The sequence below is a fragment of the Pseudophryne corroboree genome, chromosome 4 (genome assembly GCF_028390025.1).
Source record: "Pseudophryne corroboree isolate aPseCor3 chromosome 4, aPseCor3.hap2, whole genome shotgun sequence".
NCBI lineage: Eukaryota > Metazoa > Chordata > Amphibia > Anura > Myobatrachidae > Pseudophryne > Pseudophryne corroboree.
In genome coordinates, this window is record NC_086447.1 from 524,364,792 (window position 1) to 524,392,384 (window position 27,593).

The window sequence follows — 27,593 nt, forward strand, 5'->3', positions numbered from 1 at the left end:
GCCTATCCAAACATCTGTGTCTATATTGTGCTGCTCCTTCTCATGTCATCAACGCTTGTCCAAAGTGTCAGGGAAACTCCAAATCCTAGCCAGTCAAGGAGAGGGCAAGCTAGGAGTAATTAACTCCTCTCCATCTTCATGTGAAATGAACTCCTCTCCATCTTCATGTGATTGTAATCTTCCAGTTTCACTTCAGGTGTCTCAGTACTTCAGGAACCTCATTGCTCTGCTGGACTCTGGAGCAGCTGGGAACTTCATGACTGAGGAATTCGTTAAGGGGTGGTCCCTACCCTTGACTGCCGTGGATGGCAGAAGCATTTCCAATGCAGTCATTGTCTTCAAGACCCTGCCTATCCATCTGAAGGTAGGAGCTCTTCACTCCGAACTGATCTCATTCCTGGTTATTCCAAAAGCCACGCATACTGTGGTTCTAGGCCTTCCATGACTTCATCTCCATAATCCTCAAATTGATTGGAGAACTACGTATATCCTGGCATGGAGTCCTTCCTGCTCAGAGACCTGTCTTCAAAAGGTACTTCCAGTTTGCACATCTTCTTCCAAGTATTCAGATGTTCCGCCTTCACCATACCGAGACTTCACTGATGTATATAGTAAGTCCTCCGCAGATATTCTTCCCCCTCACAGGGAGTGGGATTGATCTATGATCTTATTCCAGGGAAGACTCCACCTCGGTGACGCACGTATCCATTGTCGCTTCCAGAGACCCACTCAATGGAGGAATATATCAAAGAGAACCTTGCCAAAGGGTTTATCTGGTCTTTCTCCTCTCCAGCTGGCGCAGGCTTCTTCTTCGTGAACAAGAAAGACGGTGGTCTGCGACCCTGTATTGATTACTGTGGGTTGAACGACAACACAGTGAAAAATTGGTACCCTCTGCCCCTTATCACCGAGCTGTTTGACTGTGTCAGTGGAGCCACCATCTTTTCTAAGTCAGACCGAGGGGTGCATACAACCTCATCCAGATTTGGAAGGGTGATAAGTGGAAGACCGCATTTAACACCCGTGACGGATATTATGAATACCTTATCATGCCTTTCAGACTCAGCAACGCTCCAGCGGTATTTCAACACTTTGTGAATTAAATTTTCGAGATATCCTCTACCGACATGTTGTGGTCTACCTCGATGATATTCTCATCTTTGCTAATGATTTAGAGGAACATCGCTACTGGGTCAAGGAGATCCTGTCTCATCTTCGTGCCAACCATCTCTATTGTAAGTTGGAGAAATGTGTCTTCGAGGTCAAATCTATTCCATTTCTAGGTTACATTGTGTCCAGTTCCGGACTAGAGATGGATCTTGAGAGACTCCAGGCTATTCGTGATTGGCTGATACCCACGACACTCAAGGGTGTTCAGAGATTCCGGGGGTTTGCCAATTATTACAGGAAGTTCATTCTGGACTTTTATACTATTGTGGCGCCTGTCACTGCCCTCATCAGGAAAGGTGCCTATCCTTCCAAGTGGTCAGAAGAAGCTAATCAAGCCTTCTATCTACTGAAACAAAAGTTTGTCTCTGCTCCAGTTCTGAAACAGCCAGATACCAGCTCGACTTTCACCCTGGAGGTGGATACCTCTTCCGTTGGAGTGGGCGCCGTCCTGTCTCAAAGAGCCGATGATGGACACATACATCCTTGTGGCTTCTTCTCATGGAGGTTCTCCCCTGCTGAGCGCAATTACGCCATTGGTGATCAAGAACTTCTAGCTATCAAACTCACTCTAAAAGAATGGAGATATCTACTGGAGGGAGCTTCTCATACTATTACTATTCTGACAGACCACAAGAACCTCCTGTATTTGAAAGCTGCCCAATGCCTCAATCTTCATCAAGCCAGATGGGAACTCTTCTTCTCCAGGTTTGACTTTAAACTTCTGTTTTGTCCAGGGTCACAGAATCGCAAGGCTGATGCTCTTTCCTGTTCCTGGGAGCAAGAAAATGAGTCTGAATTTATTGGCAAGCATCCCATTATTGATCCAGTGGCATTCTCCGCCGTGAGGATGGAATCTATGTCCCCGCCAGGGAAAAGCCTTGTAAAACCGGCTCTCAGAAGGAAGCTCTGGCAATGGGCACATTTCTCTCACTTCGCCGGACACGTGGGTATTCAGAAAACCTTTGAATTTGTTTCCAGATCATACTGGTGGCCGACCCTGAAGAAGGACATAGCAGAGTTCATTGCATCCTGCCCTAAGTGTGCCCAGCACAAGGTACCACGCCAGTCACCCGCTGGACATCTGGTACCTCTGTCTGTCCTTCATCATCCGTGGACCCTTTTATCAATGGACTTTATTACAGACCTTCCTGAGTGTAACAAGTACAATACTATCTGGGTGGTAGTTGACCGGTTCACCAAGATGGCTCACTTCATTCTGCTCACCGGTCTTCCATCAGCTGCCAAGTTGGCTGAAGTCTTCATCAAAGAGATCTTCAGACTACATTGTCTTCCTGAAGAGATTATCTCCGATAGAGGTATCCAGTTTGTAGCCAAAATCTGGCGAAGTCTGTGTTCGGCACTTCAAGTCAAGCTAACGTTTTCTACTGCTTATCACTCCCAAACAAATGGGCAAACTGAGAGGGTGAATCAGGACTTGGAGGCCTTCCTCCGAATTAACATTTCCGCTTCTCAAGATGACTGGGTTCATCTTCTTCCGTGGGCCGAATTTTGTCACAACAACAGTACCATTCTTCATCTTCTTCCACACCATTCTTTTCCAACTACAGGTTTCACCCAAAGGTTCCAGAGTTTCAATCGCTTCCAGCAACATCGGTACCTGCAGCTGATATCACTCTACAACAGTTTCTCCAAATCTGGAAGAATGTCCGGGCAGCTCTCCTAAAAGCTTCCTCTAGGTACAAAAAGTTTGCGGACAAGAAGCGTGGGGCACTTCCTGCCCTCAAACCAGGTGATTGTGTGTGTCTGGCCACCAAGAATCTCCAATTGAAAGTCCCAAATATTAAGTTTGCTTCTCGTTACATCGGTCCTTTCCAGGTTGAACAAGTCATCAATCCAGTTGCTATAAACTCATGCTGCCTCCATTTCTGAAAATCCCTAGGATATTTCATATCTCTATCCTCAAGCTGGTGGTCCTGAATCATTTTCATTCTGTGCTCCCTATTGCACCTAAGGTACAGACTCAATAGGGTGTTGAGTATGAGGTCGCCAAGATTCTGGACTCATGCTTCAGGTACGGTCACCTTCAGTACTTGATTGATTGGAAGGGCTATGGCCCCGAGGAACATTCTTGGACCAATGCATCGGATGTCCATGCTCCCAAATTGGTCCAAGCTTTCCCCACCAGATTTCCTTGCAAGCATAAGAAGTGTCCTGGGTCCACCTCTAAAGGAGGGGAGCTGTCACAATCTGGGTTATTGGACATCATTATTTACCTTCCAAGTGTCTTCTGAGACTGTCCTGGCATTCCAAAATGGGACTCCATCTGCACTGTCTGCGTGCAGCACACTGTATATCTTTACCTCAAGTCTCTTCCCTGTGATCCCGCAGCACTGTCATGGCAGCCTTACAGTTTTTTTGCACTCTTTTAAAGAATGGCATCTCCTGCCCTCCGCAGTCTCTGCCACCATTACTGCTGTTTACCACATGGAATATACAAACAGACTTTCCCTCCAAATGCAAACATGGGCGCAGCCATGTTTTTCTTCATCACATGTCATTTCACAACCTATCTGCTGCAACCTGGACTCTGCCTAATTATCCAGCCAAATGCCTGCTTCCCAGCTGGTATAAATATCCTGCTCCTTGGGTGGATAATCGTCAGTGCTTTGGTTGTCTAACCTATACACATGTCTCTCATGCTTGTGGATTCTATTGCTTGTTTCTCCAGGTATTCCAGCTCCTGTGATTCAGCTCCACTAAGAGACCCGCACCTGTTTCCATCCTGCAGTGCAGCCTGACTTCTGCAGTGTTCCAGCATTGCTCCTGATTACTCTCTATGATCAGACACCGGCTTCCTGCTTCCAACATTGGTCCTGCTCTGCTTCCAGCCTCCAGCGGTGTCCTGGTATCGTTTTCAACTTCTCCTTTCTGCAGCACCACTCTCCATACTCCAAAGCATACTTACCACAGCCTACTAGTTTTCCACAGTGCTCCTGAGTCGCTGGTTTTCTGCTAGCAGTGCTCCACAGTGTCTTCAGTTTATTTCAACATAATGAGTGGTATATTAGCACTATATTGCCTGCATCAGTGACCATTCTACCATTCAACGACAGCGTCCATTGATGCTCACCATCGTACTCTAAATCTACAATGGTGAGTTCTGCACACCTTTCATTCATACCGGTTCCATCCGGCACTCTCTGCAATTACCAAGTACCATCTACTTCTGTGCATCTATGTTGCTCCAGCCTCTGTATACCATCTGCTGGGCAGTACCAGTTCATACCTCTCCTCAGCAGTTAGCTGTGGCATATGGACTTACCATCTCCAGTTCTGGCAAGGACTCTGCAATATTCTGTTCTGCAAGCCACAGCACTAATTACCTCTGCGCTTCTGGGAACTGTACTGTAACTTATCACTGCACATCTTCTGTGACGTTTTGCATATCCAAGGTGTCTTAAGCTATGTGTTCAATAAAACTGACTTTACCTTTTTATAACTTTGTTGTCATGGTCACGCCTTTGGGTTAAATGGTACTAGAGCTCCTGTATGTCTAGGAACCCAATACTGCCTCCCCGGTTCATTTACACGTCAGCCCCTACATCTGAGGCTTCCCCAGGTCAGCCTCAGCCCTCAGTTGTGACACATATCTTGTAATCAGTTATTTGCTGTTGACAGAAAGCAAAGCAAATGCACATTTTGCTGCAGCTTTGATTACACATTAGCATCTGGTTCCATATTATATTTAAGCTCTCAATGTAAACAAAATGCTATATTGTAACACAAGGCAGTACTGTAAAGAATAAAACATAACTGCATCAGAAGTCCTGGTGACATTTGTATTAAGAGAACAGTTTCTATCTTATATCTTCACTTTATTCAATCTTTATACCATAGCATGAAATGTAAGTTTATGAGTTAGGTTACCTTTTCTTGGTGTTGTTGGTTCTTCAAGTTTTTTCATTTGTTTTTCTGAAAATACATTTGTCAATGAGTGGGTGTCAATCATGTTGACATTTCAGTCAAGAGTTGGGTATAATGTTTTATTAAATCTAAATAATACAGTCAATATGGTTACCTGTCTTTAGTTCTGCTTGCTCATGATTTTAAATTAGTATATCTAAAAAACAGATTGCTAGTGAGTGATGGACTATTTGCTTTTTAGCATAAATACTATGTGCCATGAGTTTAGCTCAAAAACAAATGTTATAATGGTTACAATGTGTCACTACAATTATAATAAGCATATGCTGAAATCAGTATTTTAGTTAAGAAAATGTGCCTATTTCACAGCAACCTCAAGCAATGTCTACAATATTGAAGAGGTTGTCTGATATCTATAAGATAATTACTAACAACAATCCAATCTCAATAATAGTGCAATGTTGGAGATCTATTTTATAAATAAAACTTACAATTAAATATACAATTTTTATCAGGGTCCAAGCACTCACAAATATCATGGAACCTTATTGATCACCTTTGTAGCTTGTTGAATCTTTCTGTAGAAATGGAGGTCTGACATAGAGCCAGTATAACTTTTATTTAGCGTTGCCCTTTTTAGATTTATGCTGCAATAGAGAAAGCCATCTACTGCCCAAAGTCCTTTTCATTGGTTTCAGCTGAATTTGAGCTAGTGCCAATTGTCCTGAAACACTTCAGGTAAGTTAAAATACTACATATGTTTACCTTTCTTCTCTTTTGCTGGTTCTTCAGGTATTTTCACTTGTGTTTCTGCAAAAGAAATTGCTAAAGACTGATTGACAGTGCATATTGAAAAGGATTTCATTTCAGATTAAATAAATTATTCTGTTTCTCTATCTTTGGCTCTGATAGTTATTTATGTTTTTGAATAATGTCACTAAAAGAAAATTATTAGTAAATCTGTTGAAATTCACAGCTTCTATAGATGCTACACTGAAAACCTGCAATGTCTCTCAGTAGCACTTGGTAAGATAGCTAGAATTTTTCAAATGACGTCCACATATAAATTTTCTATTTTCTTCAATTTGGCATGCCATGCATAGAACAGCTAAGCTTTTCTCTACGAGTAGCAAGTTGATTCATTTAAAACAAATTTGTTTGCCATAATGAGAATGTATAAAGTAGCATATTAAAAAAGCAAATTGAGAAAATTACCAAAGCAGGGCTAAATATTGGAGTATATGGAATACCAAGTTGTGCCATACATGGCAGGAAATTGGAAAGGTGTATGTGGACACATCTGTATCACAATAAAAATTTTTACTCATCATTACAATATATACTATATAGACCAGTGGTTCTCAAACTCGGTCCTCAGGACCCCACACAGTGCAAGTTTTGCAGGTAACCCAGCAAGTGCACAGGTGTATTCATTATTCACTGACACATTTTAAAAGGTCCACAGGTGGAGCTAATTATTTCACTTGTGATTCTGTAAGGAGACCTGCAAAACATGCACTGTGTGGGGTCCTGAGGACCGAGTTTGAGAACCTGTGATATAGACAAAAGTACTCAGACACCTGACAAATACATTAACAGAGACTATAATGACATCGTATTCATATACATATACTTTAATATGGCGTTGGCCTGCCTTTTGCAGCTATAACAGCTTCCACTCTTCTTGGAAGGCTTTTCACAAGATTTTGCAGTGTTTCTGTGGTAATTTTTGCCCATTTATTCTGTAGAGCATTTATGAGGTCAGGCACTGATGTTGTTCAAGTAGGTATGGCTCACAATCTCTGTTTTAGTTCAACTCAAAGGTGCTGTTGCAAAGTTGGCATCCTATAACAGTACAATGCTTGAACTGATTGAGCTCTTCATAAATATCCATTTTTATCATAAATGTTTGCAAATGGAGACTGCATGGCTAGGTGCTTGATTTTATACAAATAAGGCAAATGGATCTGATTAAAACATCTGAATTGAAAAATAAACCGGTGTGGCCAAATACTTTTCTCCATATAGTTTAGATAATGGCTCCCTCTCTGCTTTCCTCCTCAATTACACTATATCAATTTATGTAACCTTAAACATTTTTATTGCTTTATTTATAAAGTTTACTAAATACACATACTTTGCAATAATTGAATTTTGGAATGATCAATATTCTGAGTGGTACAGTATTGGTTCATCATCAGCTCTGTTTCAGCACATATATCCAAGCTCTCTTTTAGCAGTATGCAGTCAGTATACTGATATTTGGGATCCCGGATGTCACAATACCAACACCAGGATCCTGACAGGGCCACCATATTGCCACTGGTATACCGGCGAGGTAGGTGATTCCCCCTCTAAGGGTGTCCACGACACCCAAAGAGGGAGAATAGAACCTGTGGCAAGCAGCCTGCGATGTGACGAGCACAGCGAGCTACCAAGGAGTTTTGTTGCACTCGTACCCCCTGCCAGTATTCTGCCACTCAGGATGCTGATGTTGGGATCCTGACATTCGGCATTCCCGGGTGGCAGGATCTCATACTGATACCCTTTCAGCACATACAGTATATCCAATTAGATATACAAAACATAACAGCCATATTCTTTTCTTTTAATCTCATAAATCTCAATATAGGTAGTGAAGATATCAAATTTAGGCATCAAGAAATCATCTAAAATCTCTGTCCATTTTTCTCATAGATGATCCTCACTGGACGATCTCTTATGTTTTTATCTATGTTTCTGGGTATTCTTCCATCAACAAGATTCTATACTTTTTCTCAAAGCTCACTAAATGACTATTACTTTTAATCCAATTTAATGGGCATGTCCCACACAGTAAGCCTGATGGGACTGTACATAGCAAATATTTATGTTTCTGCTCCTTTACTATAGTATTTACAATTTACACATATAGTACTTTATTCATGTCACCAATAATGTATTTTGCAAACTTTTCTACCTTTCTTTGGTTCTACAGACTCTTGTTTTTTCTCTGCTGTCACCAAATTTGAACAAAAAATATTTAGATTGCATAGCCCATTCAAAAAAGACAATTGTGATGAATTAATAGTAAACTTATTATAAAATTACTTTACTCATATAAAATTGAAAGGGTAAAAACTGTTAAAAGGTTTTTTATCATAATGATTCAAAATGTAATCATGTTATGACAAAAAAAGACTTGCTGCTTGTATCCTGGTGGCATTTTTTAGTTGCTGAGGGGAAGTAAAGCAACCTCTTTGATTAAGAATTGTTAACGCTGTCCGTCTTACTTGTGAGTCCACCTCTTTCCAGCCAATCTAAAGCCAGTATGTTTTTACAAGTTCTACTGGTCAGTATATTTGTGTACTAGACTGTGGTTTTTGTTATTTTCTACCAAGTTATTCAGAGCTAAACTTGATAAGTTGCATTGGTCAGTCTAATTGTAGTTGTTTGCAGTTGACTATGGTTTTCTCATCATTTGGAGGAAACATTTGTATATATTATACTATCTATATATATCTATATATATATATATATATATATATATATTACACTAGAACTTTCATATGTTTAAACTTAGCAAAATCAAGTATCACCCAAGTGAAATGCCCCATGGTAAGATTTATTTTATCAAATACATATTGCATTATGCCTCTGTGCCTACATCTGCTATAGCTCATAGCTTACTTGAGGGGGTATTCAATTAGCCATAGTAAATTACCATGGTGAATGCACCCCCGGGGGGCTATACACGTAGCCCTGAACTCCGGCAATTGTCAGAGAATAGGCTTCACATGCCTCAGGCACGAGAAGCAGAATCCCAAATAAGCAGCCATTCAAGACCTGTTTTTCCATGATAACATATAGGTCTGGGAACTTATCCCAGAACCTGTGTGTTATCGCCTAAAGATGAGTCATTTACCGTAGGGTAAAACAGGCTATAATTACATAGCTGAATAGTACTATCAGGATAAAAAAAATTTTTTTGTCATGCTGCAAATTAGATCTGGCAGTTGAATACCACCTTTGGTGTGAACTGTAGGAAGTCTGCCCAAGAGAAAGTATAGCATAAACATAATCTTGATTAAGCTGATGCGCTATATTTAGAGTCTATTCTGGCCAAAAAAAATTAAATCAGAATACCAGGACACAGATTTTCTTTAAGAGATCAGTGTTGTTAACAAAATTTGGAACTTCATTTAATTTATCTGCCATAAACTAATTTTATTATTGAGTGGGTCTAAATCATCATGATATTTTAAGTAATACTGTAGTTGTATATCAAGTTTTCTTAAGGCTACATGAGATTCTTTATATGGTTACCTGTCTTCAGTTCTGCTGGCTCCTTGTGTTTTTTCACTGCTGTGTTTAAAAAAGAAATTGATGTTTTGAGATGTGTTATCTACATTTTATGCTAATGCTATGTGCCAAAATCCAGCTACTGTACAAGTGTTTTAATAGCTTCAATTTGTTATAATATTCAATTATTACAACATATGCATCTATCAGCATATCAGCTAAACAACGACCTACTTTTTCACCAAACTGTTAAAATGTTTCTATGAATAAGTTGTCTGATTTATATAACAATAAAAATCCTATTACTTTCTCTGTAATACAGTAGTATGATAATATTGATTTTTTACATACAGGTGTGTTCCTTGTCATCTTACATTCTACTGCTACTATTTTTGGCTTATTTGCTGTGATTCCAGTGCCAGTGAATGTGTGCAGGGACTCCATATGTACCCATGATCCATAGGACTGCATGGTGCACATGATCCTGCAGTTGTGTCATCAGGGGGCACAAATAATTGCACCCATGTTGTGTTCAAGGGACATATTGTGATGATAAGGACTTATTGTGATGATCTGACATTGCATACATCTGTAGGAACATCTTAGTTCCATATATTTTTCAGAGTCCAAGTGGTCAAACACATAGCCAGATGAGGGTGGGGGACCAGGGAATACTGTACCCCCATCTGTCAATATACACTACTTGTTTACATTTAATATACACAATCCATACCTCCCAACATGACCCATTCCAGGAGGGACAAAATGTTCTCTACCTGGACTTCCTTCTTAATATAGGATTGCAAACACCTCTGTTGAAATAATTTTCTTATCAATTAAATAGTTCAACATAGGTGATGTCAATCATATATTAAGAGGGAAGTCCAGGTAGAACATTTTGTCCCTCCTGGAATGGTCATGTTGGTATGCACAATCTAATATACACCCACTTCCCACCAGGGCCCCACTGACCTAAGTACTCCAAGGCCCCCCCAAGGCTTAATCTGCCCCTGGTCAAATAGCCACTGCTGATCATCTATAGGCCTTTTTACTCTGTCATTATCAAAGGAGGTTCATAGCAGTGTATCCATGGCTTTTAAATAGAGACACTGTTTCAGATAGATCTCTGCTGCCAAGGAGAGAGAACTAAATTATTTGGTTACCTTTCTTTTCTTTTACTGTCTCTTCATGTTTTTTTACTAGTTTTTCTAAAAAGAATTTCAAACAAGTTAGACTCATTCCACACTACTCAGTAAACACTATTAGTTTTGTACCAATTTTTCTTCAGGCTAGATGGTATGTTTTATATGGTTACCTGTTTTCAATTGTGATTTACACTAAATTATCAAAACCTAATTAGCACAAGCAAATTATTAGAAAACAACTACCTCTCTCATCCTGCAATGTCTGTATCATTACAGAGGTATCCTGATTTATATAACTTATATAGAAAATGTACAGTGCTATGATATAGATTTCTAATCAAATAGCCTGGAATATTGCTGATCAGCATTACTTGGTTCTTTCACTAACAATGGATGTCCGGAACATTTTCATCATGGCTTTTAAACAGAGACACTATTTCAGATCTCTGCTGCTACTGTATAAAGAGAGAACTAAGCAATGTCAAGTTATTGACATTGGTTCTTGCAAATATATGAATTAGAACCTATTACCCTTAACTGGGATGCATTGTGCTGGAAAACCATTCAGATAAATTTCTGAAACAGTCCTAAATGGGGGAGGGAAAGGGGGGGTTCCTGTGGAGGAGGCATGGTATTATGGCATACATAGATGCCATAATACATACAGAGATTATGCTTTTTTAGCTCTATGCCCCTGTTTATTTAAATTCCCTATCTGTGCTTTCGTTTTTGGATGATCATTATATTTATACACATGATATATAAGTACATCTAGACATTGATATAGAGATGAGATCAAGTGTCACCACATGATATGATAATTTAGATAAGCCTTTGTATATTTTTTCAGTTTAATTGTTTCTATTTATTTTTCTCCGTATCCTTCAGTAATTTTTTGTAGTGTAATATTATCATCTTTACTTTTGAATAATTTATATACTGTAGTTCTAGGTTGTGATAAAATGATATTTAATTTTTATTTATGTGTAAAATTCTCAACTGTCTTTCTATACAATATACATATACATAGTGATATTTTACAATTAGGAGCTATTTGACAAAGTAATGGCTCCTTTTATCCCAATGATCAATTATTTTAGTCAAGTAATAGAAATAATGTTATAGTCACATGTTAAAAGCGTTTATTATGTACGTTTTTCATGTTATTTTTTATGAATATCCGCTGAGAATGTACATTTTACTAGAGGCACATTGTATGTGTAGCTACAGGTGTTCTAATTAATACAATGCTTGCTCTCACTTAATTAAAGTTAAATATAAATCCCTGGGCTAGAGAAGCCCACACACACTTCCTTTGAAGAAACGACCAGCCGGTTAGGATGAGAAACATATTGGATTGGCATCCCTTTAAACTTTCAGCCATGTACTATACCAGAACCCCATCCGGAGCTTTTTTATTGAACTGTGCTGCACTTGCACCTGATTATTAAGAAGCTTCATATTCATCTATACTGCTGGAATGCACTGACACGTCCAGGGCTGCCATCAGAAATTGTGGGGCCCAGGACTGACAAAATAGACAGCCACCTCCAAAAAAAGTTTCTGCCGCACCATTCCACCCCTATGTGATGTCACACATTGTGACGTTACATACAGGTGAAGCATTGCAGACCTGCAGGAATGATTCACAGAGAGCTGATACACAGGGAAGGCCTGTTTTAAGAAGTCCTCCCTGTTCACCAGCCTGCTGTTGTTGTGCAGCCTGGTGCAGCTTTCCAGGTATTGGTGGTAGGAGCCAGGGTGGGGCTCGGGACTCCATTCCCCACAGTCCACCCTGATGGCTGCCCTGGACACATCTTCTCAGCACCAGCTGTGCTAAACTAACATATCTTACTGACGTACATAGAGCGAGAGCCGCTTATGGATTTCACATCACCATGCCCTGACTACGGACTGCCTATTGTGGCTGTGGACGCATGGCTGAACAAGAGCTCTCCACCAGCAACACCCTCAACTAGTAAGCAGCACTCTACATAATTTATACAAATGGACATTCTTGTCTTGACGGTTTTCGAGACCAATGCAACAATATTTATTGGGACAACCATTCTCTAACATTAATAATCGGGACTTTGTAACAAACCACAAGTGGCTATTAGCCTATTTAAATCACATCAGCTAACAAGGCTTGCATCCATCACATGTCTCCAGGACTGAAAGTGATATAGATAATTTTTTTATATAGATTTTATTGTGTTTTTTGTTGTGTATTTTGTGATATTCTATGCCCAGGTGTTTCATTCACAATATTGATTGTTTAGTATTAACATTTTCTATACTGAACAGCACTCTCATAATTTTTTCTTGTTGTCTACCTATTTAAAGGGCAAGCCCCCCCCCCCTTTTAGGAAAGCAGTTACTCAGGTTAGCTGAGTAATTTAAAGACCAAGAGTGCTGGTTTCTTTTCTTATACATTGTAATATATATATTGTTCGTTAACAATTGTCTGATAGCCTTCAGCCCTCTTTGATACAGGTTATTTGTATATAAGCTTACTACACCAATTGTATACATCCAGTGTTTTTTCACATAAATGTGTGATCTATTATTTATTTACTTATTACCAGTTATTATATAGTGCAGACATATTTTACAGCGCTTTACAGAGATAATATTTGGGCATTCACATCAATCCCTTCCCCAGTGGAGCATACAATCTATATTCCCTACCACATGTACACACATTCACACTAAGGTTAATTTTTTTGGGAGGCAATTAACCTAATAGTATATTTTTAGATGTTGGGAGGAAACGGGAGTACCAGGAGGAAACCCATGCAAGCACAGGGAGAATATAATACAAACTCCACACAGTTAGGGTCTTGTTGGGAATCGAACCCATGGACTCAGTGCTGTAAGGCAGTAATGCTAACCATTACACTGTCCATGCTGGCCTTGAATTTTTAAAATAAAAGAGGTGGTATCTTTAAAAAAAGTTTTTTCTGCTTGTATCACAGGCTGGAGATAAAAATTTAAGAATTGAGATACAGTATAACAGAGGAGTCTGCGGCCACTATTATGGGCCGATATGGTGGATTAACCAGGTCCTTGTGTAATTTGGGTATAATGTAACACACAGGAATCTTTGGCCAATTATGGCTAATGGTCTCTTTAGTTTTCTTAGTAATAAAGCCCAGTTCAAATGAAATTATTTCGCTTTCAGTTAGCTTTTGTACTGTGTTATCTTTATCTTTTAGTCCTGTGAATTCTATTTTTTTCCTTTTTCCTATCTTATTTGTTTTTCTGTTTCCCACTCTGATTTTCTTTTATTCTCCTGGATGTTTCTTTTGCAAATATGTAGCTAGCTTAGTATATTTTATGGTTTGCCTTTGTATGTTACACACTTGACTAGTTTGGATTCAGTAGTTCATTAATTGTAACATATATGATTTATTATGTAGCAAGCTACAATATATGGCAACTTTGTATTGTTGCTGATTAGCATCTATGCATAAGATAAAAAACATCTACAAGTCCTTGGTTGTGCCATGGGCAGTTGTGTGGCACCAGCACTGGCCAATGCCTTTATGTTTCAGGTAGAGGATAAACTGTTCTTTGAAAAAGAAGAATATCGGAAATATATTAATTTCTTTACGAGGTATATAGATGACCTCTTCATCCTCTTTACTGGAACTAAACAACAGTTCCTGGACATGATGATAGAGGTTAATTTGGGTGATCCTAATATAAAATTTACATATGATATACAGCCATTTTCTATAAATTTTCTGGATGTAAAGGTTTCCCTTAAGGATAATAGGCTAACAACCTCACTTTATACAAAACCTAGACTGTAATACTTTTTTATGAGCTACAAGTTTTCATCCTGTTTCTTTAATTAAAGGGCTCCCTTATTCGCAATTTCTGCATATTCATAGGGTCTGTTGTGAGCCTGAGGATGAGAAACAGCATCTTAATGCAACTCTTAAGAAAGAGTGCTAGCCCAGAAAGATAATAACAATAAATATATATATATATATATATATGTACTGTACTGTAGAATTGCATTTAGACAGAACAGCACAAACAGTATAGAATGATAGAAGTTAAAACTCTATCAGAGGTATTGGAGGAGAGAGGGCAGAGGTATGCAGAGGTACCTGGTGTGATATGGATGCAGTCAGCTGGAAATGTTCTCTGCAGATGCAGAGCTACAGGGAAGGGAGGGGACTTTTGAGATAGATATGGGGTGAATGAGAATGGATGGGAGTAAGAAGAGAAGAGATACAGTATATACTGTAGCTAAAAATTCACATAGCATTATCTGTATTGTACCTATTTGTTGTGTACTTGAGTCACCGCTAGCCACGTCCAACTCTGCTCACCTGGTCCTGACTGCTTGAGGCGGAGCCTTGACATAAGTTGAAACTCATGATGAGGTCTGCAAAGGCCGAAGGGAGGAGCTGCTGCAGCTGGGCATGTGTAGCAGTTCTCCCGTTGACTTATTACTTTAGCTACTGAATGAGCTTCTGTACAGGTGCAGAAGATCTTTGCCTGATCAGAGCTGAGTTCAGATTGTCATAGCTGCAGACTGGCCAGGTAGGCAGTTTGAACTGGCCCAGCAGAGTGTGATATGGGACCGGACCCATGGGAAACTACCCACTTTTATGATCACCCAATCCACCCCTGGTCCTGAAACATATCAGGTAGGTTAACAGTTATGGTTACCTTTCTTTTCTTTTACTGGTTCTTCATGTTTTTTAACTGGTTTCTCTGAAAAGAAAATGATTAATGAAGGAGACTCAATCCACTTTTGTTAATAAGTACAATAAGTACCAGTTTTTTCTTGAGGTTAGGTAAGATACTTTATTATCTAGAATGTATTTACATTTTAGCACAAGATCAAGTGCTACATATGTGTATTTATCATTTCTAGGCTTTATCTTACTGACAAATTGCTTTGTGCATCTACAGTATGCCAACTTTAGCCAAATATTAAAGCTCTCGTGCAGTGCAGATTGGAAGAAAGCTGCATAAACAGAAAATAAATACAATTGAATAATATAAAATGCTCCTTGTCAGGCTAGAAAGGTCCAATTTTGTTCTTTTGCTAAACACATGATACAGAAGTGTCTCATTCATCTATCATTTTTGCGCCACATGGTGTGAGATGCCTGTAATAGCAAATGGGTAGCATTTCCTGTGCTGAATAATTTTTCAGTATGTATGTAAAGCATATATAGCTATATAGTTGAAAGTGAAGAAAATATACTGTCTAACATTTACTTTTAAGATATCAATATTTTTAATCTAGTATTAATTTCTATTTAATCTTCATGACCACCAACATGCAATGTACAATCATCATTTATGTTATATCACTTAAGTCTGTAAAATTATATTTTTAATGAGTTAGAATTTATCTATGGCATATTTTGATGAATTACCTGTCCTTTTATTTTTTCTTTAGGATAGATAAGATAATTTATCTGGTTACCTGTCTTCGGTTCTGCTACCTTTTCATGTTTCTTCACTAGTGTCTCTACAAAGGAATATTCTAGTAAGAGGGGAAATATACATGCTGCAAAGAAAACCTTAATAATATCAGACTAGCCTAATAAGATGGTATAATAGTTAAAAGTTATCATTATAACAATCTGTTCTATTCATATTATTAATCAGGATAATGTCCATTTTTGTATTTGCCTCCTCACCACGTTAATACTTAAATGTATAAGATTTCTTATCTAAACTCTTTAAGATATAGGGAGAACTAAATAAGCCGTGGTAAATCACCATGGTTAATTGATCCTGGGGTTGAGGGAAGTTATTCAATTAGCCCTGATAGCCAGCAGTATCAAGGATTTTTTTTCACCTGCCCAGAGGCAGGCCAAAAGAAAGACACACATAACTGACCCATATTCATGGCCGTAAGCACAAAAACACAAGGATCTGGGAACTTACCCAATGGGCCGCAATTAAATTTGCCCGATAACACATCGGATAATAAATTATAGTATGCCTTTTTTTTTTGCACAAATTTTTTTCCTGATCATTTATATTCCCCCTTAGTGTTGAATTTGGGTCATAACCAATATAAACTCAACATAAAAAACAAATGGTAAAATATGCCTGAAACTCTTCCAATAAGGAACTACAAAAAAAAAAAATGTGATGACTGGTGTTTACAATTGTCTTTGTATTTATCTAAGACACCACCATTTAACAGTGTTGATGTGCTTACATTTACAGTTCATTAGTGATTGCCTTTCTTCTTAAGAGGGAAGGGCAAGCATGGTAGCCCTATCATTTTCAATTAAACATTTTTTCTAAAATTTGCACTGCCGAAGATCTTTGGCCACGGACCTGGCTATTATCGAGCTCTGTGATTTATTGTTCTAGTAAGGCAATTTTACGTAATTACAGTATGTCTTTTTCTTTTACTTGTTCTTCATGTCTCAAAAAATTATGTTATTAATGAGTGTAAAAAAATCTCTATGTTTTGTTAATTTGTTACATTACATCAGTATGAGGATCTACTGTTAAAGTTGGGTAGCACACTGTACCTGGTTACTGTTATTAGCTTTTGCATACTCTTCTGCTCTACAACTGGCATCACACCAAAGCAAATGGCTAAGGAGCAAGTGGCTAAATATTGAGAAAATGCTGTATAAAAACAGATCATCTCAATAGTAAGTGGCCTGATAGCTAACATACTTAAACAATTCCCTCTTGCGCTGGAGAGGAGTGAAACGCGTCAGAAGTTTTGGACCCCTGCACTCATTATTTGCCGTATACCTTGCCACTGCTGTCCATATAATACATCAGCCAATTAAAGACTGGAGAGGAGAGAGACAGTGCTACGGTGCCTGCATTAGGCATACAGAGGTGAGGTCTCACAGAGCCTGGAGATCGGGTGCTTCTAAACAGGCGCCAGCATTGGTGCCTGGTCCCGCAGCCAGAGACCACCTCGTTGGATACCTGGACTCTCCGTGCCGTCAGTGCTGTTGAAAGCCGCATGTAGGGCTCTGCTGTGGAGCGCTGTTATTCATTACAATTATAACTACTAGTGGCAAGTTAAACTTGAACTTTAGATCCCCAGTAATGTTTCAGGAATCTTGAGTGTTACACAGGTTCCTATTACAGCTGGGATTGATTACATCAGTGGACCTGTTTTTATGGAGTTTTTATGAGTTACAACTGGAGTTCAGCAGTTTTCTGTGCACAGAAACACTTTAGGATCCACCTCCTTCAGAATGCTTAATATATGATATTTGTTTTTATGTTGTCATATACAAGACCGGTCTAGTCATTCTTGTGAAATATTGAGTTTCTCTATATTAAAATATTATATTTTAAAAAAAAATAAGTTTGATTTGTTGAACATTCAGCCATATTATATTTTATTATAGCGCAAGAGGGATTTGTTTAAGTGTGCTTGATTTTTTACACTCGGTATTCCAGTGTTAAAATATTTTTTACTTGTTAACCCCAAGTCAATAGCTCTCCTGCAGCTTATATAATCATTACAGGTATATATTTAATATCCTAGATATTTTATTAATTGAGTTTAAAGTTTATATTAGCGCCTGGTGCGGTGGTTCTTTTTTGCTGATAGCTAACATGTTTCATTACATTGAATGCAGAAAATTAACATACTTGTTAAATAGTATAATCCTGGGGTTATCAGTGGGATATAGTTATGATCCTGGTGGTCAGAATACTGCCGCCGCGATACTGGCTGCCAGAATGATGGTAGCTGTGCTAGGGCTATTCCCACTTGTGGGTGTCTATGACACCCATTGTGTGGTAATAGAACCTGTGGCAAGCTCAGGTTGTGCTCACCCCCTGCCTTCATTCTGGTGGCCGGATCCTGGCATCGGTCTTCTGACCGATGGGATCCCGACCACCAGGATCATATACCCAATGTGTTATCAGCACATTCCTTCACCACATCAAAATGTAACAATATGTATCTACTATGAATTTGGACTCTCTTCAAATATTACTTACTGCCCTATTATCCTCTCACATCTCTGGTAAAGAGTAGTAGTTGAAATTCATAACTATTGTCTCAGTAATGTTACTGGAAGAATAAAACTCTTTCAGCCCCCAACTGATCCTACTGTAATCAAACACCCATTGGAACCATAAGAAGAAAACATTTGCAAACTACCCACTGCTGGACTTTATTTCCATTGAAATAAGAACTTAAACTAAGAGGACATCATCTGTACTATAAGATACACCTGTAAGCTCAGACATATGGCCTATCATTCCAGTTTATCTGTGGCCTAGAAATATTTATTCTCCATGGGCCAAATGTAATAGAGTGAGAATTTCAGAAAGTGAGATATTTGGTAAGATTTTTCAGTTTTTTTAAAAGTAGCAATCATTTACACTGCAAATCCAGATTGATCTTGCTGTGTAAATGATTGCCACTTTAAAAAAAACTGCAAAACCTTACCAAATGTCTCACTTTTTTTTAAATCTCACTCTATTACATTTGGCCCCATATCTCTTACTGAGAGAACCTTGGATTCCTCTCAATCACTGATTGGCTGCAACTAAACCTAACAGTGAAGTGGTGTGGATCTCTTTTCCATAAAGGTTGTAGAATGTAGACATCAGCCTGTTTACTAAGATCTTTGCATATCATTACATATGCTCTTCACATGACTATTTTCTTTTCTCTATACCGCCATACAGTATACCTTCTTTCTTATCTAAGCTTATACTGCACACATATTCACAGACTCAACATGTTTGCTGAGCAACCACACTTGGGGCACTATTTCCCATTTACCCCTGCATAAATATATTCCTTGCTTATACTAACCCTGATAGTGGTGTTTGATGAATGACTCTATTCCTAACCCAGCATCTTCATCAAGTGACAATAACGTATTTGCAAATACATATGGTTTAACTTAGTTTGGCTTTTCAGAGTTTATTTTTTATTTATTTTTTTTGCTCTTTCTTGCTGGTTCTTACATTTTTTAAACATACAGATTTTATTGTATTAGTGCCATAGCCATGCTAAAAGATTACATTTGTTCCTAGTCAGTGAGCTGATGATAACAATAGCTTAACTCTATATTTAAATACATTTTTGAATCCAAATATTGGTCCTAATTCAGACCTGACTGCAGCAGCAAACTTTTTCTGTAATGGGCAAAACCATGTGCAGTGCAGGTGGGGCAGATATAACATGTGCAGAGAGAGTTAGATTTGGGTGGAGTGTGTTCAAACTGAAATCTAAATTGCAGTGTAAAAATAAAGCAGCCAGTATTTACCTTGCGCAGAAACAATATAACCCACCCAAACCAGACCTGCTGCTACAATCAGGTCTGAACTAGGCCCATTATCCCAAGACGAGACCTTGAGAATGATACATTATGTTGCATATGCTATAAGCAGAGTTTCTGTCTCATAATTTGTTGTATAATCTGTTTATATTGAAAACAACAAAGGATACATTCCAAAACACAGCTGGGAAAATGTGATCACATGAGAAAGGAGTGAAGAACATTATGCACAAGGTCATGAAATACAACAAGTTACTACATACATTACATTGCTTTTTCAAATAGGGCAGGGGAAAAGAGAGAGGGGGAGAGGAAAGGGGAAAGGAGTTAAACAGAAGAGCAAGAAAGAAGAAAAGAGAGATCCAAAGAGGCTCAATTTAGTGAAAGTGTAGGAAACCACAATACATAGGGGTATACGACCTCAATCCCTCACAGAAGCGATGTGGACTTTGTAAAGTCTTGAAGAATTGTATTCCAACCAGGGAAGTCAAACAGCAACAAAATCAGTAAGTTTATGGTTGGAGGTCAAAAGGATATCCTCCATGTTCATATAATAGTCAAGCCTAGAAAACTGAGCTTTCCACGTGTGGGGGGGTTGGGGGGGGGGGGTTGGGGGATCTCCGCAGATAGGTATCATGGCTCGCACGGCATTACTCAAGTGACGTAACAATGAGGTTTTATAACTGAATAACGTCATGGGAGAATAATTCAATAGCCAAAAGGCAGGGTCAGAGGGAATAGTGGTGTTAAGTATATCTCGGGAAGTAGCAATAATATCATCCCAGTAACTTTTAATTAAGGCACAGCTCCACCAAATATGTAGCAAAGTATCTCCAGCATTTTGATAGTATGGAGAAGGGAAGGGTGCCTGTACCACATCAGTAATATTTTATATTGCATTTCCCTAACTTGTATACAAATTGAACTACCATGGGCTTTGAGAAAGATAGTCTCCCATTCTTTATCTGATAATGCTGTACATAAATCTCTTTCCAAAGAGTAAAGGAGGGAGGGACCTGGAGGTCGGAGGTTTGTAGTAAGTGATACAGGGAGGACACTGTGTCTTTGAGATCATTAGGAGCTACACAAAGTCTCTCAAAATGTGTCAGTTCTCTAAAAGCCAGAAGGGACCTATTATTTGAGTTTAAGAAGTGCCTGACTTATAGCTATTTCCAGAAATCTGTCTGTTCTCATTTTGCTTTAATTTCAGAGAATAATTTGACTACATGAGATGTCACTAGTTGACCCACTCTAAAAAGTCCTTCCACCACCCACGTACTAAAATGGGAAGGAAAGGAGCCAGGTGAGAAATCTGAATTACCTAGAAAAGAAGTTAAAGGTCCAAATTCTGAAGAGATAACTGTTCGGTGACGTGCCCTCTTCCAGAAAGAAAGGGTGGACTAAATAGTAGGATGTGGAGAAAGGGGCTTCGGCAGGGAAGGAAACCAGGGAAAAATTTCAGGGTATTTTTGCATACATAATTCTACCAATCCCACCCATTGCTTGGATTCCCAATTCCTGGTCCAATCCAGGACTCTATTAAGCATAATTGCACAGTAGTAATTTTGTATATCTGGTAATTGAAACCCACATGCCGAACTGGTTGTGACATGATGGATTCACTAATTCACAGTCTCTTATGAAGCCAAATTAATTGTTGGATTAGGAGTTAGACGGACCTGAACCAGGAATCTGGAATCCGTATTAGCAGTGTTTGAAGTACATAAAGCAATATGGGAAGAGTATCTTGACCATGTTTACCCTACCTAACCAAGAAAGATGTTTAAGGTGCAATTTATTGTAATCGTCCCTTGCTGTTTGGAGGAGCGGTTGGAAATTCAGGGAAAATAAACGAGATAACTTTTTATGCAATTGGACACCTAAATATGTAATATGAGAATCATTCCATATAAATGGAAAGCAAAATTTAAGCTTAGCAACTATGGAGAGAGGAACTGTAATGTTAAGGGCACAAGATTTCAATGTATTAACATTGAAGTTTGAGAGATCACCAAAAGTGTTTAATTCATGCATAAAATGGGGCAGGGAATGAGTAGGGCATGTAATAATTGACAACAAATCATCAGCAAACATTGCCAGTTTATATTCATTATCTTCAACCTGCAATCCTGAAATATGGTCATTAGCCCTAGCTAATGCCTCAATGCAGAGAATGAAGATTTAAGGGGACAAAGGGCATCCCTGCCTTGTTCAATTACCTTTGGAAAAGGAGTTAAAAAGGGACCTGTTAATACAGACTTGAGCTGAATGAGAGCTATAGAGGGCCATAATCCAACTATGTGCTCCAACTCTGACTTCATAAAACTCTAGCTAATCCTGTCAAATGCCTTTTTAGCATCAGTAGTTAGTAACACGGTGGGGGTCCAGCTCCGAGAAGCCAAGTGTATCAAGTTAAGGATTTTGGTAGTATTGTCCTTTGCCTTGAAAACTGGTACAAACCCCACCTGGTCACCATGAATAAGGGAAGGAAGAAATTAATTTAGCCTGTTTGCCAACAGCTTTGTGAACAATTTAAAATCCACATTCAGTAAAGATATGGGGGGTAATTCTGAGATGATCACAACAGCAAGTTTGTTAGCAATTGGGCAAAACCATGTGCACTGCAGGGGGGCAGATATAACATGTGCAGAGAGAGTTAGATTTGGGTGGGTTATATTGTTTCTGTGCAGGATAAATACTGTCTGCTTTATTTTTACACTGCAATTTAGATTTCAGTTTGAATACACCCCACCCAAATTTAACTCTCTTTGCACATGTTATATCTGCCCCCTCCCCTGCAGTACACATGGTTTTGCCCAACTGCTAACAAATTTGCTGCTGCAATCAACTCAGAATTAGGCCCATGGTTTGGTAGCTGGAGCACACCGAGGGATCCTTTCCCTGTTTGGGAATAACAGTTATGTGGGCTTCTAGGGATTGTTTTGAAAAGTGGGTGTCCGCTAATATGGAATTAAAAGCTTGAAGAAGTTTGGGGGTTAGTGTGTCTTTAAACATTTTGTTAAAGGCAGTAGAAAATACATCAGGGCCAGGACTTTTACCTAAGGGTAAAGAAGTGATAGCATGTTCCACTTACTGAAGAGTAAAGGGCACTATTACTATAGACATTGTGTAACAGGGCACTACTACTGTGGGCATCTGGTGTAAGCAGCACTAGACACAGAAATAAGGGAGGCTAAAAGACACAGAGTGAAGAGGAGACTGAGAGGCACAGAGTGAAGAGAGAGACAGAGACACAAAGTGAGGTGGATTGGGAAAGATGCATGGCAGGGAAACACAGGTGGGAGATGATGGTGTGAATGAGAGATGACGCAGGAAGGGAATGATGGTGGGGATAAAGACAAGGCAAGGAGGGGAGAAGATGGTATGGCTGAAAGATGCAGGTGGAAGATGAGGTTGTGGCTGAGAGACACAGGTAGGAGATGAGGATGGAGATGAGAGACGAAGGTGGCAGGAGGTGACACAAGTCTGGTTGAACCTCTGTTCCATGATGATGATCTTGGTTATATTCTTACACAAATAGGCATCTTCTGGACCATTTAATTACCTACATGAATAGCGATTGATGACTGAAGATGCTGTCTGCCCATGGAGGACATTTCTTAAGAGGTTTCCCATTGTAAGAAACCACCATATAGGTAAGCTGCATATGGAATAGAAAGGAATACTCCCAGAGTGATGAGAAACAGATGGTGTGTCATGTTGACATGCCCCCATTTGCAGTGGCCACGTCCCTTGTGGTGATTTATATTGCATTGAATGCCAATAGGTGATGCTAAACACTCCAAATAGCAATAGGTGGGGCAAGACATGCACAATAGCAATAGGTGGTGCTAGACAAGCCCAGTAGGTGGTGGTAAACATGCCACTCTGACTGTGCACCCCCTAATAAAATGTTCTGCACATGCCTATAGTTTCAGGGTGCGAGAAGGAGGTGAGCTCAAGATAATCAACACATATTATACATTAATACATAAAGCCGAGTCAGTGGTAATGCTCAGAGGGGTGTAGGAAAAACAACCACTATGTGTTCTAAAAAACATAAAACTGGGGGTTATGCAGCATCAGACTTCAGTTTATAATGGGGCCATTGAAGCAAGCTACATCTCTAGGGAGCCCCACTGTACAGGCATAGAGAGAGACAGGCAGCCAAGCAGCAGATGAGTAGCCATCGAAGTGGAAACTACAGTATAACAGGTTTACAAAGACACTTACAAACAATTAGTAATTATGTTCAATTCCTTATGGTATGATGGCACTTTATTTTCATTTACTACATGTTTAAAAAATAAACTTTATAATCCTTATTACATCTAGTTGCCCAAACATTGTATTGTATTAAACAAAAAGTCAGTATGCTGCTTAAAATGACAAAATAAAAAAGCATCAAATATGATTACTGTATATTTGAGCAAGTGTTTCCAAGCTTGAAATCCTAAAATTTCATAGATAACTTTATCAGCACTTCCATTATTCTGCACTTCCATTACATTATTAAGGTGCTACAGAACACTATACTGTAATTTGTTATTTATTTATTTATTTATCTCTTCTAGATTCCTTGATTCTTGATAGTTTTATATTTTCCCCCAGTGTCTCCAAAAGTAAAAAAAAAAAAAAAAGTAATGTATGGCTTTACATGAAACATAACTTCTAACTATAATAGAATTATATCTAACATAAAACTAAATTAAAATAAGTAAAATAACATCTATTGTACTCCCCCAAATCAGTCAACTTCAACCTTTCTTCTAATAGTTTATTTTTATTTTTATATACTACATAGTAGAAAATAAAGAAATGAGCCGGTGCTTTAAGTTCAAGTCTAATTAATATAAATATATTTTTTTTTTAAAGAAACAGTGTGTGAATAAAATTATCTTGATGCTGCTCACCAATAAGGGTTGACTAGCCCCTGCACTGAATGAACAAAGAAAAAACAATGGGTGTGCTTGCAGATAAAACTGTTTTTTTTTATCTCAATGAGTATAAATGAAAGTATTTAAAATACAAATGAATACTATGCATCACAAAACAAATATAAAATGAAGTCAAGATACAAATCCAATAAAATAATGTCAAGCTCTAGAATCAGTGTATAAGATAGTTACTTCCATACAGAGCAAACATTTCACATTAAATGAATTGTAGCTTCTTAAATAAAAAGGGATGTGCAAATATGCTCACAAAACTAAAATGAATGCTAGCACACCTTATTATTTATTTATTTATTTATTTATTTATTAACAGTTTCTTATATAGCACAGCAAATTATGTTGCGCTTTATAATTGGAAACAATGATCAAACAAAACTGGGTAATAACAAACAGTCATAAAGGTAGGAAGGCCCTGCTCGTGAGCTTACAATCTATGCCATTTGAAAGTCATTGATTTGTCACAACCTTGAACGGGTAGGTAGAATCTTAATTATTGGGATTATTGGACCCTGTTCTTACCATACCCGATGTATGGGAGTGAAAACTTGGAGCGGGGCTGTTTTTTGAACCATGGTATCTGTGTACTTCTTCAATGACTACAGATCCCTAGGTGCTCTGCGCAGAGAGCGGTGGTTAGTGTAGCACTGCCAGTAATGTCTGGCTCATATAAGATCTGCTCTGTAGGGATACTGCAATAGCTGACCAGCAGTAGTGTAAAGTACAGACCTGGTCACTGGGCGCTCCATGAGATGAGCCGCTCCTAATTGCTGGTGACAGTGCTACCGGTGGTTGTGGACAGCTGTACAAAGGTCTGCTTTGCTGGAAATGCTGGTATGCTCAAACATAATCTGCTTTGTGGAAGTCCTGCAATAGCGGGCTTGTGGTAATGTGAAGTTAAACCTAACTGAGGCTCAGAAACATGTTAGTTTCACTTTACAAGCCCGCTATTGCCGGACTTTCACAGAGCAGACTGTGTTTGAGCATACCAGCATTTCCAGCAAAAGCAGACCTTTGTACAGCTGTCCACAACAACCGGTAGTGCTGTCACCGGCAATTAAAAGCAGCTCATCTCACGGAGCACCCAATGACCAGGTCTGCACTTTACACTATTACTGGTCAGCTATTGCATTATCCCTACAGAGCGGATACATCACTGGCAGCACTGCACTAACCACCAGAAGCTGATCTCCACACAGAGCATTCATGGATCTGTAGCTATTGAAGAATTACACAGATACCATGGACGCACAGTTCAACAAACAGCCCCGCTCAAAGCTCTCACTACCAGACATCAGGTATGGTAGGAATGGGGCCCAATAATCCCAATAATTAAGCTTCAACATACCCATTCATGGTTGTGACAAAGCAGTGACTTTCAAATGGCATAAGGTGTGCTTGATTTCATTTTTTAGTTTTGTGACCATATTTACACATCCCCTTTTTATTTAGAATACTACATAGTACCATGTGAATCTTTGCCAGCCTCCTATATCACAGCTTTCTGCTGTTTGGACTTGAAGAAAGCCTACATGGTAAAGGGCATTGCACATAAACAGAAAGTTAAATTCCCATTCTCAAACCAACAGGGCACAGAAGAACCTTATTTCTGTTATATATTGCACAACAGACTGTATAGTACAGTAAAACATAACATACAGTCAGATGACCTGGTGACATATTCACTTTAAAAAACCATGGGTAGGAGTATTCACGTTATTTTCTAGTTGATATTCCTGACCATAAACGCAATATTAGGTCATCGTTACCTTTCTTTCCTTTTGCTGCTACTTCATGTTTTTTCACTGGTGCCTCTATAAAGGAAATTGCAAGTAAGCGAGCGACATCTGAATTTTTTGCAAATGATTAATTTCAACAATTTAGCTCCATAATAAATGGTACAATGGGTAAAATATATAATTAGATTGTATTTACAAAACTATCTGTTGTACTCAGCGTATCAATCAGGATAATGGCCTCTTCTATTCTTGTGTCATTATCTGCTTTATATGGGAAATTCACTTAATTCCCTTCCATTCCCCACTCAGTTATACTACTAGTGTGGGAGTATATCAACTAGAAACTCCACAATTAAACTCATACATTGGTGTCCAGGCACTCACACATGGCCAGAAACACTGTTCATCATCATGGGTCCTGCTGGACTCTTCCCAAAGAAAGGGAAGTCCAACACAGTGTCTCTATTCTTTTAATTAGAGCTGCTGTGTCAGAGTTATATTGCAATAAAGAACCAAGCACTGCTGAAAGTTATCAACATTAGTTCCAGTAGTACAGTATGTGAGTTGAAATTACTGTACTGAAACATGTTACAGTAGGTTAGGGAAAATATTTGGTTACCTTTCTTCTCTTTCACTGGTTCTTCATATTTTTGCACGTGCTCTACAAAGTAAATTGCTAATTAGTGAGATGAAATGTACAGTACATTTTAATTGTTCTACATCAAACTGTATTTTTAGCTTTGGAGAAGCATTTTGTCTGGTTGCCTATCTTAGGAGGAGATTTATCAAGGCTTAAGGGCCCTACATACTGGAAGACATGACCAATGTGAAAGATGAACAATGTGGAAGATGAGCAGTTTCCCTTGAACTTCCCAGAGTCTTGACAATAGAAATTGAGTGTTTCAAACAATTTGAAAGACAAAGATATTTTTGGAATTTGCACCTTTATGTTACATATTTTAATGTTAGGAAGGCATTTCTGGGTGCGTGGGCATGACTGTAGAAGGTGGGGACCAATGAAGTTTTTTTTGCCCACTGCCCTACCAATTTCCACTGTGCCACCGACTTAATAAAAAATGTATTATAATGGGTTCATAAATTTAATATACATATATATATATATAGCAACTGAAGTCGGCAGCACACGGCGGA

At 38.7% G+C, this 27,593-nt stretch overlaps 1 protein-coding gene across 1 annotated transcript in view; it reads right to left on the reverse strand.

Moving 5' to 3' along the window:
• Positions 1-27,593, reverse strand: part of TRDN (triadin) — an 862,718-nt gene that overhangs the window by 29,618 nt on the left and 805,507 nt on the right. Inside the window, exons 64-70 of the mRNA XM_063919338.1 lie at positions 27,061-27,102; positions 26,472-26,516; positions 15,940-15,984; positions 15,171-15,215; positions 9,361-9,399; positions 5,821-5,865; positions 5,059-5,103 (exon numbers count right to left, since the gene is read on the reverse strand). Of these exons, the coding sequence (XP_063775408.1) occupies positions 5,059-5,103; positions 5,821-5,865; positions 9,361-9,399; positions 15,171-15,215; positions 15,940-15,984; positions 26,472-26,516; positions 27,061-27,102 (306 nt within the window). The remainder of the gene's footprint in view (positions 1-5,058; positions 5,104-5,820; positions 5,866-9,360; positions 9,400-15,170; positions 15,216-15,939; positions 15,985-26,471; positions 26,517-27,060; positions 27,103-27,593) is intronic.